The sequence below is a fragment of the Triticum urartu genome, chromosome 6A, assembly GCF_056163025.1.
Source record: "Triticum urartu cultivar PI428250 chromosome 6A, HENAU_Tu73, whole genome shotgun sequence".
Classification (NCBI taxonomy): Eukaryota; Viridiplantae; Streptophyta; class Magnoliopsida; order Poales; family Poaceae; genus Triticum; species Triticum urartu.
Window position 1 is genome coordinate 90,208,734 of NC_141878.1, and position 13,541 is coordinate 90,222,274.

At 44.5% G+C, this 13,541-nt stretch overlaps 1 protein-coding gene across 1 annotated transcript; it reads right to left on the reverse strand.

Annotated features, from left to right (window-relative positions):
* Positions 1-1,097: 1,097 nt before the first annotated feature.
* On the reverse strand, positions 1,098-1,847 carry LOC147964149 (uncharacterized). The gene has a single exon (XM_087529855.1). It carries the CDS (start codon positions 1,845-1,847, stop codon positions 1,098-1,100), a length of 750 nt encoding a protein of 249 aa, XP_087385981.1.
* Positions 1,848-13,541: the final 11,694 nt, after the last annotated feature.

The following is a 13,541-nucleotide window of genomic DNA, read 5'->3' on the forward strand; positions in this document are numbered from 1 at the left end:
GGGCATTGGTGAGACCAAAGGACATCACTGTATATTCATAAAGACCATACCGTGTAGTGAATGCGGTCTTAGGAATATCTTCCTTTTTAACTTTGAGCTGATGATATCCGGTCCGTAAATCGATCTTAGATAATACCTTAGCCCCACTGAGCTGATCAAACAAATCATCAATCCTTGGCAGCGGATATTTATTTTTGATGGTGACCTCATTTAGCTGACGGTAATCTACGCACATGCGGAGGCTGCCATCCTTTTTGTCCACGAAAATAGCGGGTGATCCCCATGGTGAAGAGCTGGGACGAATATATCCTTTTTGGAGCAGTTCATCAAGCTGTTTCTTTAGCTCCACTAATTCCGATGAAGGCATCCGGTAATACTTCTTGTATAATGGTGCAGTTCTGGGCACAAGATCTATTGCAAATTCCAGTTCTCGGTCTGGTGGCATGCCTGGCAGTTCTTCTGGAAATACATCAGGGTACTCGTTGACCACAGGAATTAATTCCAACTCAGCCACAATGGTGAAAACCAATTCTTGCTTGGATATATTCTTGCGAGCATAGAATTTGGTAGCCTGCCCATTTAGACTGGTCAAAGTGACTTCTCGTGTTGCGCAGTTTATACAAACTTGATATTGGGTCAACCAATTCATACCCAATATAATATCCAACTTTTCAGACTCAATAATTATCAGAGAGGTTGGAAAGTAGACTCCGTTGATATTGATCTCCAGATCACAGCAGACCATGTTGCTCTTGATTAGAGATCCCAGGGTTTGTACCAGCATATTTTTGCCCAGAAGTTTATAAAGAAATTTGTTTTGGGTAGCAAAACTCCGAGAAATAAAATAATGGGAAGCCCAGAGTCAAATAAATTACGGCAGGTATGTCATTAATAGAAAACATACCAATGACGACTTTGGGGTTCTCTTGTGCTTCATCGGCTGGGATATGATGCACGTGCCCAGTAATATTTTGCTGGGTCGGGCATGACTCTATAAAGTTAACTTGTGGCCTGAATGGGGCATCCGCTTTGTTGTTCTTGGGGCACTGTTTGGCATAATGTCCGTTCTGCCCACAGATGAAGCACGAATTGTTGCACTAACGCTCCTCACGTATTGGGTTGGTCACGATATTCCTGACTTGAGTGGTGGTCTTGTTAACATTCTGTTGCCAATTTGGCTTGTATTCCACTTGAGTCTGTTGCCAGGTTCGAGCCTTTTGCACTGGTTGCCCATCCTTCTTTGGCTCAAACTTATGCTTGTTTTCGTTGTTGGCAGGCCTATTATCTAATATAAGCTTGTGCTCCCGTTCAGCAATGAAAGCCTTGTTTACCAGAGTTTGGAAATCTGGGAAGTCAAACATACTAAGAGTACACCAAAGTTGTGGATGTAAGCCTCCAAGAAATCTATCAATCTTCCTTTCTGCGGTGGCCACGTCATAAAGGGAGTAACGGACCAGATGATTGATTTTTTGCAAATATTCCCCCACAGACTGATTTCCTTGGATGAGTGCGAGAAATTCACGCTGCTTAACCTTCATAACTCCAGTAGGGATATGATGTTTCCGGAACTGATCCTTAAATTTTTCCCAGGTGATTTCTTCATCAGCAGGCCACATGGCTTTTGTATTTTCCCACCATATGGCAGCAGCGCCTTCAAGATAATGAGTTGCAAATGGAACTTTATCATTTTCTTCAGTACGAGCAATCTCAAGCTTTTTCTCAATGGTACGCAACCGATCGTCTGCATCCAATGGGTCAACAATCTGACTGAAATTGGGTGGCTTGGTTCGTTGAAAATCTGATAGCTTTGAGTAATGACCGTTCTGATTTCCATTCTGTCCAACCATAGCTTGCACACTTCTTAATATTTCAAGCAGATCATTGTTCCTTCTTTCCTCAAACATACATAGAATTTGCTCCGTGGAGGGCGGATTTGGCGGTGGAGGCGGTGGCGGAACGTACGACTCAGGAGAATGTCCTGCCTGTCATGCGGAACGACGAACAGGAGTTCCCTCACGAACATTGCTACTGCTGCCTCCCCACGTCATCCTATTGTGGATTTTCCCAAGACAACGCAATCGAGATGAGAAACATCCAAGAATAAATTTGGGGAAAAGCCAGCGACAAATCCCAGAAGAAAGCAAAAGAGCGAAGAAAATACGGCGAATAAAGTCCCAACATAATTATACATAGACTCATACATGAAAGATAAACAACATGACAAGTTCAACTACTCTCATACATGCAACGAAACATCATGACTCGTACGACTACATCCGTACATCATCCGGACGACTATGAATATTCTGAGGTACTACTGCTCTACTGGTGCTGCGGTGTCCTGTGAAGCAGACTCGGATCCTGAACTAACGTGGTTAACGGAAACCTTTGGGTTAAAGGTAACATGACGACGCTGCCTCGAGGGCTCTCCCTCAGGGGAAGGGGAAGGATGAAGCATCGGGGCTACAGGAGTGGTGAGAAGTGAAGCCCACTCGGCAGGAGTACTGAGAGGGTTCACCATCGAGGTGCCTGAGCTACTCGGGGGAGTAACCGGTGAAACAGGGGAACTAGAACTGGCTGGAATATAGGGAGTAAATCCCAGAGAAGATCGAGTAGTGGCAGATCTAGTAGTGACCAAAGCAGCGGCCAAAGCAGTACGGGCACGAGTCAGCTCTCGAGCCAGCTCGTGGATCATAAGATAGCTAGTAGTGACATAACGAGCAAGGTGGCTAGCAAAACTATTAGACTCCGGATCAATGATCTGGAAGCGGACACTACCATTGTCGTGCAGAGAAGGATAGTAAAAGAAACCTGGATGGTTTTGCATCCGGACCTCGTTGTAGCGAAGCTCGGCAAGGACCTCGAATGCAGCAAACTAGACAGCCTGAGAAGCGGTAGGGGCGTAATCGCTCCGAGAAGTACGAGTGTAAGAGACGGAATCGGAACTAGTGCACAGAGTAACCACTGCGTGATACTCATACACTGAATCAGCTAGACGCTCCTGGTACACACGATAGACTGGATCGTCTCCGAGGGGGTACAGCCGACGCCACACGTTGCGAAGAAGGTGTGGTGACGTGTACGACATCAGCTGCAACTGGCACGGATACGGCACCGGAGCCATCTACACTCACAACCATTAGCAGGTTAGCATAAAAATATAAATCAAGTGCATGCAATGCAACAATCAGCTACATTAGCCACCGACACTCAACTAAAACTCATATCTAACGTCCAGTTAACACGTCTTAGTCTAGTGTGGCCTACAGTCAGCGCGGCTCTGATACCAAGCGTTGTGGCACCCCGGCTCAGAGCAACCGGTTTACCCTGCATTGCCAGCCTGGAGACCATGTCTTCTGGCAACACACAACATCTTGGTACAGAAAACAACCGCTTTATTGATGCTAGCGGGTCGGAGTTTATATTACAACAGATGTCGAGGCTGAGCAGCACACACGGTGCGGCTGAACAATATGTACATTATTTATTGAACATAATGGGGCCTCGATCATAACAACTATGCGGCAGCGGAACAACATCGTAGCGGAAACTCCATAGCACAGGGACACCGATGTGGACACGATCTAGACTCGAGTAGCGCTCCTTTCCAACGCGACTTTCCTGAAATCTGGCATGACATGCCAGGTCAGTACATTGAATGTACTTGCAAGCTCACAACAGGCATAATCATAATGACAAACAATATCATGATATTTAACCAATTAATAATGCAATAATGTTCCAACATGCTGTGCTCATGCTCTTGGGATAAACGTCCCTCGGGGCCAACTCACCAACCATGATCGTTCTCGGATCACAAAACAAACCACCATCGTGGTCTTACCCAGAGTAACTCGTGATCCTTACGGCGATCACCACCACACCACCATCATGGTCTTAACCAGAGTAACTCGTGATCCTTTCGGCGATCACCACCACACCACCATCGTGGTCTTAACCAGAGTAACTCGTGATCCTTTTGGCGATCACCACCACACCACCATCGTGGTCTTAACCATCATCATCGGTGCAATGATCATAACTTAGTGTGCATGTTTATTAAACGTTGACTCATGGTGGGACCTACTACGAATTGTCCGTGACCGTGGACTCGGCTATCAATAGATTATACACTCTGCAGAGGTAGCACACTGTACCCACACCACGGAACCCATGGCCTCGCACTCCCATTCGGGTGGACCAATGGCATTCCGACAAAACCCTTCCATTGCCATGACACTCTCCCGGCCACTCCGACCCAATCCCCAACGGGCTAGTCCTGGGTGGCCCCGTGTCTACCAAAGACACACCGACCACCGTCATGGCCAAAACAATCCCACTCGGGGACCCGGTACCAAAATCTCAACAATGGGCACACAAGGTTATGCCTGCTTACCGGGCCAGGGTAAGCACGCCCATAACCTTACCTAGTTGGAGGCACCGACCAGAGACATGTCAATGGACCGAATCAAGGCCTTCCCACAAAGGAAAATGTGGTTGCACTGGGAAAATCTCGATTCAGCGGCACCATGACCCAGTCAACGATATATTCAATTTGAGTTATATTCAGGTTCAACTTAAAATGAAAATGACCGGTATCATAGCATGCCATGAAATGCAATACTACACATGCGTCATATAATACGAAAATGACTGCTGTCAACCATATTCATACTAAGCATAAGCATCAACAACTTATCTTACTTTCCTGGTCTCACTTTAACAATATATTTTTCAGCAAGTAACATTATTTTCTCATGCAAGAAAATACCTTCGATTAATTCCTCATATGCATGGCAAAGATTCTACTATCATCACCTCAAGCAAATCCTAATTTCTTTACCAATCAAGTTAGGTTCAAACATTCTGGAAATTAAGTAAAATGGCTACACCAGCACTAAACAAGATATATTCTAGCAAATTAACTATTTATTTATGCAAGAAAATAACTTTAAGCAATTATTCATACACATAACAAATCATTTTATCATTACCATAATAGATCTTAGACTCTTTACCAAATAAACTAGTTTCAAGGTTCTGTAAATCAAGCATAATACCAGCACACACTTTAACAGCATATAAATAACATAATAGTTATTTAAAATGCATGGATTAATCATTCAATTCAAGTAAGAAAATCATCAATATTGAAATGACACCATGAAAATGCTGTTGTGGCTTGCCTTAGTGTAGATGAGGTTCACAAGCCTTCTGGTGATCCTCAAGACAAGCCTCACCCTCTGAAAATAATTTTAAACACAAGAAGAAAATATCAAGAACTCTTCTGAAATCACCAGAAATTCTAGACAACTCAGAAAAATCTCATTTTTGGTGAGCTGCTAGATTTCCTTGCAAAGAACATAATGCAAAAAAGAATCAATTCATTTGGACTTATGGTTGAAAAGTTATGGCTGTTTGAAGCTCTCTGGAATTGAATGAAATTTGAATTTAAATAAACAGACTAGGGGGGTGACGTCGAAGGCGTAAAGCCTCAGGGCGCCACCACTCGTACCGCTTCACACGCGTACAGAGTGGCTGACTAGCGGGCCCCTCTAGTCAGGTGAGAAGGAGGGGAGAAGGAAACAGAGGAAGGCCGCGGCTTCGCCGGAGCTCTCACCGGCGATGAGGGCTCCTTGGCCAAAACCAGAGGAAGGGATCGAGAGAGGGGGTTGAGGCGCACTTGCCCGTACCCGTAGCATAGCTAGGGGCGGTCGGACGGCGTCAGAATCTTCCTTGCAAGCGGAGACAGAGGGCGGGGGTCGCCGGAGATGAAGAAAACAGTGGGCAGAGGCAGCTCTAGGGGCTCCGGGGGGAAGGGATGGCTTCATCGGAGTGAGGCAGAGGCCCTGGAAGGATTGCCCTGGCCTGGGAGGGGCTGGAGCTACTGCAGCGACCAGAGGGGATCCCCGGCGAGCTCGAGCTCGAGGGCGGCGGCCCGCGGCCTGCCCGGCCGGGCTATGGCTTCCTACGCGATTGTGGGGTGTGTGGGAGTGGTGGATGATGCTCGAGGAGGCCGGGGGCGGCTCCATTTATAGGCGAGCGGAGAGGGGGGTTCGGGCTCCACCGGTGGACACCTATCCACGACACCCGGCGACGAGCGGCGTCAGTGAAAGGGGGAGAAGGCGACGCAACTCACGTGGCAACTGTGGGCGAGTGGGGACGAGCACAGGAACAAGGCGACGAGCACAATGCGCACCGCACTATTGGGTTGGCCGGACCGTGCCCGTGCTTGCTGCGGCGAGCTCCTGCGTCGGAGAGCACCAGGGAGGAGTTAATGGCGTTGAGACGATGATGGTGGAGAGGTTTGGCACGCTTAGGCAGGCGGGGAAGCAAGCACGCGAGCAATAGAGGCTCGGGAGTGTCGCAGAGCGCGCCGGCTGCATGCCAGCACGCCTGGACGAACGCGGTCACCGCATGAACTATGAACTCATGCCGACCTAAGCCCAAACTCCATGTCTAGCACGTTGTTCGTGGTAGTTTTGAATGTTACCACACCTTGGTTTGGCTCTAGGTGCAGTAGAGAAAGTTTTACATGCCAGGTAAGTTTCTGGTCAGTAACTTTGAGGGGTTACTGAGGTCAAATGGCTGGGAGTTGGGGGTTGTGCTTTGGAGGCTATCCATCATCTACTAAGGTGATGATGCACAAGAAAGTTCAAGCACGGGGGAGCAAGTAAAATGGTAGTTGCTGTAGAAACCACCATTTCTGTCCAGAACAGGAAATATTTTCTGTAGCAAAAATATTCCAAAAAGTGATGAAATATTTTTGCTCAGGAAGGTGCCGTAGGGTTCAAAGAATATTTGGGAATTTTCTCAGATTTTTGTGGGCCAGAAAAATGAGGGTTGCTTTGGAGCTCATTGAGCTAGCTAGGGTTTTAGAGAAGAAAATGAATATGTTTCATTTAAGAAAAATATTCCCAAGATTATTTTGAGATGGATCAGAAGGGGAATGATGATTATAGAGGCACTTGGGTGAAAGCCAAGGGTACCCAAGTGTTTAAGTCCATATGAAAAGATTCAAAAACCCCAACTTTCAGAATAACACCAAATGAAAATCAGGCAAATAAGAGGGGCAAAAATCAGGCTGTCACAATGTTCTAGTGGTAATGTTTTGTGATCCATGTGTTGTCCATCTCCCTTTGCTGATAGGTCCGTTTATACAACCGACGGCGAGTGGATGTGGCTGAAGGAAATATGCCCTAGAGGCAATAATAAAGTTGTTATTTATATTTCCTTATATCATGATAAATATTTACTATTCATGCTAGAGTTGTATTAACCGGAAACTTAGTACATGTGTGAATACACAGACAAACAGAGTGTCCCTAGTATGCCTCTACTAGACTAGCTCGTTAATCAAAGATGGTTAAGTTTCTTAGCCATAGACATGTGTTGTCATTTGATGAACGGGATCACATCATTAGAGAATGATGTGATGGACTAGACCCATCCGTTAGCTTAGCACTATGATCGTTTAGTTTATTGCTATTGCTTTCTTCATAACTTATACATGTTCCTATGACTATGAGATTATGCAACTCCTGAATACTGGAGGAACACTTAGTGTGCTATCAAACGTCACAACGTATCTGAGTGATTATAAAGATGCTCTACAGATGTCCCTAATGGTGTTTGTTGAGTTGGCATAGATTGAGATTAGGATTTGTCACTCCGATTGTCGGAGAGGTATATCTAGGCCCTCTCGGTAATGCACATCACTATGAGCCTTGCAAATGCAAGCAATGTGACTAATGAGTTAGTTACGGGATGATGCATTACGAAATGAGTAAAGAGACTTGCCGATGACGAGATTGAACTAGGTATGATGATACCGATGATCAAATCTCGGGCAAGTAACATACCGATGACAAAGGGAACAACGTATGTTGTTATGCGGTTTGACCGATAAAGATCTTCGTAGAATATGTTGGAACCAATATGAGCATCCAGGTTCCGCTATTGGTTATTGACCGGAGATGAGTCTAGGCCATGTCTACATAGTTCTCGAACCTGTAGGGTCCGAACGCTTAACGTTCGATGATGATACGTATTGTGAGTTATGTGATTTGATGTACCGAAGGTTGTTCGGAGTCCCAGATGTGATCACGGACATGACGAGGAGTCTCGAAATGGTCGAGACATAAAGATTAATATATTGGAAGGTTATGTTTGGACACCGGAAAGGTTTCGGATAGGTTCGGGCATTTTCCGGAGTACCAGGGGGTTACCGGAAACCCTCGGAGGGTTAATGGGCCTTCATGGGCCTTTGTGTAAGAGAGGAGGAGGTGGCTAGGTGGAGGCTCCCCCCAAGCCCAATCCGAATTGGGGAGCTTTCCTTCTCTCCCTCTTCCTCTTTCCTTCCCCTCCTTGTTGGACTAGGAAAGGGGGGAACCTACTCCTAGTAGGAGTAGGATTCCCCCCTTGGGGCGCGCCCCACAAGGCCGGCCGGCCGCCCCCCTCCTCCCCTCTATATACGGGGGAGGGGGCACCCCATAGACACACAAGTTGATTTCTTAGCCATGTGCGGTGCCCCCCTCCACAGATTTCCACCTCGGTCATATTGTCATAGTGCTTAGGTGAAGCCCTGCATCGGTAACTTCATCATCACCGTCAACATGCCGTCGTGCTGACGAAACTCTCCCTCGGCCTCAGCTGGATCTGAGTTCGAGGGATGTCACCGAGCTGAACATGTGCAGATCACAGAGGTGCCATGCATTCGGTACTTGATCGGTTGGATCGCGAAGACGTTCGACTACATCAACTGTGTTACTTAACGCTTCCGATTTCGGTCTACGAGGGTAAGTAGACACACTCTCCCCTCTCATTGCTATGCATCTCCTAGATAGATCTTGCATGATCATAGGAAAAAAATTGAAATACTGCGTTCCCCAACAGTGGCATCCGAGCCAGGTCTATGCGTAGATATTATATGCACAAGTAGAACACAAAGGAGTTGTGGGCGTGGGTATATACATATTGCTTGCCATCACTATTTGCTTCTTGATTCAGCAGTATTGTTGGATGAAGCGGCCTGGACCAACATTACATGACTGCGTTCATGAGACTGGTTCTACCGACGTGCTTTGCACACAGGTGGCTGGCGGGTGTCTGTTTCTCCAACTTTAGTTGAATCAGATTCAATGAATAGTGTTCTTTCTGAAGATCAAAAAGTAATCACTATACCACATTGTGGTTTTTATGCCGTAGGTAAGAACGGTTCTTGCTAAGCCTGTAGCAGCCACGTAAAACTTGCAACAACAAAGTAGAGGACGTCTAACTTGTTTTTGCAGGGTATGTTGTGATGTGATATGGTCAAGACTTGATTATATAAATTGTTGTATGAGATGATCATGTTTTGTAACACAGTTATCGGCAACTGGCAGGAGCCATATGGTTGTCGCTTTATTGTATGAATCACAATCGCCATGTAATTGCTTTACTTTATCACTAAGCAGTAACGATAGTCGTGGAAGCAATAGTTGGCGAGACGACAACGATGCTACGATGGAGATCAAGGTGTCAAGCCGGTGACGATGGTGATCATGGCGGTGCTTTGGAGATGGAGATCAAAGGCACAAGATGATGATGGCCATATCATATCACTTATATTGATTGCATGTGATGTTTATCCTTTATGCATCTTATTTTGCTCAGTACGGTGGTAGCATTATAAGATGATCTCTCACTAAATTTCAAGGTATAAGTGTCTCCCTGAGTATGCACCGTTGCTACAGTTCGTCGTGCCGAGACACCACGTGATGATCGGGTGTGATAAGCTCTATGTTCACATACGACGGGTGCAAGCCAGTTTTGCACAAGCAGAATACTCGGGTTAAACTTGACTAGCCTAGCATATGTAGATACGGCCTCAGAACACTGAGACCAAAAGGTCGAGCGTGAATCATATAGTAGATATGATCAACATAGTGATGTTCACCATTGAAAACTACTCCATCTCACATGATGATCGGACATGGTTTAGTTGATATGGATTACGTGATCATTTAGATGACTAGAGGGATGTCTATCTAAGTGGGAGTTCTTAACTAATATGATTAATTGAACTTTAATTTATCGTGAACTTAGTACATGATAGTATTTTGCATGTCTATGTTGTTGTAGATAAATGGCCCGTGCTGTTCTTCTGTTGAATTTTAATGCGTTCCTAGAGAAAGCTAAGTTGAAAGATGATGGTAGCAACTACATAGAATGGGTCCGTAACTTGAGGATTATCCTCATTGCTACACAGAATAATTACGTCCTGGAAGCACCGCTAGGTGCAAAGCACACTGCAGGAGCAACACCAGATGTTATGAATGTCTGGCAGAGCAAAGCTGATGACTACTCGATAGTTTAGTGTGGCATGCTATGCGGCTTAGAATTGGGGCTTCAACGGCGTTTTGAATGTCATGGAGCATATGAGATGTTCCAGGAGTTGAAGTTAATATTTCAAGCAAATGCCCGGATTGAGATATGAAGTCTCCAATAAGTTCTACAGCTGCAAGATGGAGGAGAATGGTTCTGTCAGTGAACATATACTCAGAATGTCTGGGTACCACAACCACTTGACTCAACTGGGAGTTAATCTTCCTGATGGTAGTGTCATTGATAGAGTTCTTCAATCACTGCCACCAAGCTACAAAAGCTTCGTGATGAACTATAATATGCAAGGGATGGATAAGACAATTCCCGAGCTCTTCGCGATGCTAAAAGCTGCGGAGGTACAAATCAAGAAGGAGCATCAAGTTTTGATGGTCAACAAGACCACTAGTTTCAAGAAGAAGGGCAAAGAGAAGAAGGGGAACTTCAAAAAGAACGGCAAGCAAGTTGCTGCTCAAGTGAAGAAGCCCAAGTCTGGACCTAAGCATAAGACTGAGTGCTTCTACTTCAAAGGGACTGGTCACTGGAAGCGGAACTGCCCCGAGTATTTGGCGGATAAGAAGGATGGCAAAGTGAAAGGTATATTTGATATACATGTTATTGATGTGTACCTTACTAATACTCGCAGTAGCGCCTGGGTATTTGATAGTGGTTCTGTTGCTAATATTTGCAACTCGAAACAGGGCCTACGGATTAAGCGAAGATTGGCTAAGGATGAGGTGACGATGCGCGTGGGAAATGGTTCCAAAGTCGATGTGATCGCCGTCGGCACGCTACCTCTACATCTACCTTCGGGATTAGTTTTAGACCTAAATAATTGTTATTTGGTGCCAGCGTTAAGCATGAACATTATATCTGGATCTTGTTTGATGCGAGACGGTTATTCATTTAAATCAGAGAATAATGGTTGTTCTATTTATATGAGTAATATCTTTTATGGTCATGCACCCTTGATGAGTGGTCTATTTTTACTAAATCTTGATAGTAGGGATACACATATTCATAGTATTGAAGCCAAAAGATATAAATTTAATAATGATAGTGCAACTTATTTGTGGCACTGCCGTTTAGGTCATATTGGTGTAAAGCGCATGAAGAAACTCCATACTGATGGGCTTTTGGAATCACTTGATGCTTGTGAACCATGCCTCATGGGCAAGATGACTAAAACTCCGTTCTCCGGAACAATGGAACGAGCAACAGACTTGTTGGAAATAATACATACTGATGCATGTGGTTCGATGAGTGTTGATGCTCGTGGCGGGTATCATTATTTTCTGACCTTCACATATGATTTGAGCAGATATGGGTATGTCTACTTGATGAAACATAAGTCTGAAACATTTGAAAAGTTCAAAGAATTTCAGAGTGAAGTCGAAAATCATCGTAACAAGAAAATTAAGTTTCTACAATCTAATCGTGGAGGTGAATATTTGAGTTATGAGTTTGGTCTTCATTTGGAACAATGAGGAATAGTTTCGCAACTCGCGCCAGCTGGAACACCACAATATAATGGTGTGTCCGAACGTTGTAACCGCACTTTATTAGATATGGTGCGATCTATGATGTCTCTTACTGATTAATCGCTATCGTTTTGGGGTTATGCTTTAGAGACGGCTGCATTCACGTTAAATAGGGCACCATCAAAATCCGTTGAGATGACACCATATGAACTGTGGTTTGGCAAGAAACCCAAGTTGTCATTTCTTAAAGTTTGGGGTTGAGATGCTTATGTGAAAAAGCTTCAACCTGATAAGCTTGAACCCAAATCGGAGAAATGTGTCTTCATAGGATACCCACAAGAGACTGTTGGGTACACCTTCTATCATAGATCTGAAGGCAAGATATTCGTTGCTAAGAATGGATCCTTTCTAGAGAAGGAGTTTCTCTCGAAAGAAGTGAGTGGGAGGAAAGTAGAACTTGATGAGGTAACTGTACCTTCTTCCTTATTGGGAAGTAATTCATCACAGAAATTAGTTCCAGTGATTCCAACACCAATTAGTGTGGAAGCTAATGATGATGATCATGAAACTTCTGATCAAGTTACTACCGAACCTTGTAGGTCAATCAGAGTAAGATCCACACCAGAGTGGTACGGTAATCCTGTTCTGGAAGTCATGTTACTTGACCATGACAAACCTACGAACTATGAGGAAGCGATGATGAGCCCAGATTCCGCAAAATGGCTTGAGGCCATGAAATCTGAGATGGGATCCATGTATGAGAACAAAGTGTGGACTTTGGTTGACTTTCCCGATGATCGGCAAGCCATAGAGAATAAATGGATCTTCAAGAAGAAGATTGACGCTGACGGTAATATTACTCTCTACAAAGCTCGACTTGTTCAAGTTCAAGGAGTTGACTACGATGAGACCTTCTCACCCGTAGCGATGCTTAAGTCCGTCCGAATCATGTTAGCAATTGCCACATTTTATGATTATGAAATTTGGCAAATGGATGTCAAAACTGCATTCCTTAATGGATATCTTAAAGAAGAGTTGTATATGGTGCAACCATAAGGTTTTGTCGATCCAAAAGGTGATAACAAAGTGTGTAAGCTCCAGCGATCCATTTATGGACTGGTGCAAGTATCTTAGAGTTGGAATATACGCTTTGATAGTGTGATCAAAGCATATGGTTTTATACAGACTTTTGGAGAAGCCTGTATTTACAAGAAAGTGAGTGGGAGCTCTGTAGCATTTCTGGTATTATATGTGGATGAAATATTGTTGATCGGAAATGATACTGAATTTCTGAATAGCATAAAAGGATACTGAATAAGATTTTTTCAATGAAAGATCTTGGTGAAGCTGCTTATATATTGGGCATCAAGATCTATGGAGATAGATCAAGATGCTCAATTGGACTTTCACAAAGCACATACCTTTATAAAGTTTTGAAGAAGTTCAAAATGGATCAAGCAAAGAAAGGGTTCTTGTCTGTGTTACAAGGTGTGAAGTTGAGTCAGACTCAATGTCCGACCACCGCAGAATATAGAGATAAAATGAAAGTCATTCCCTATGCCTCATCCATATGTTCTATCATGTATGTAATGCTGTGTACCAGACCTGATGTGTGCCTTGCTATTAGTTTAGCAGGGAGGTACCAAAGTAATCCAGGAGTGGATCACTGGACAGCGGTCAAGAACATCCTGAAATACC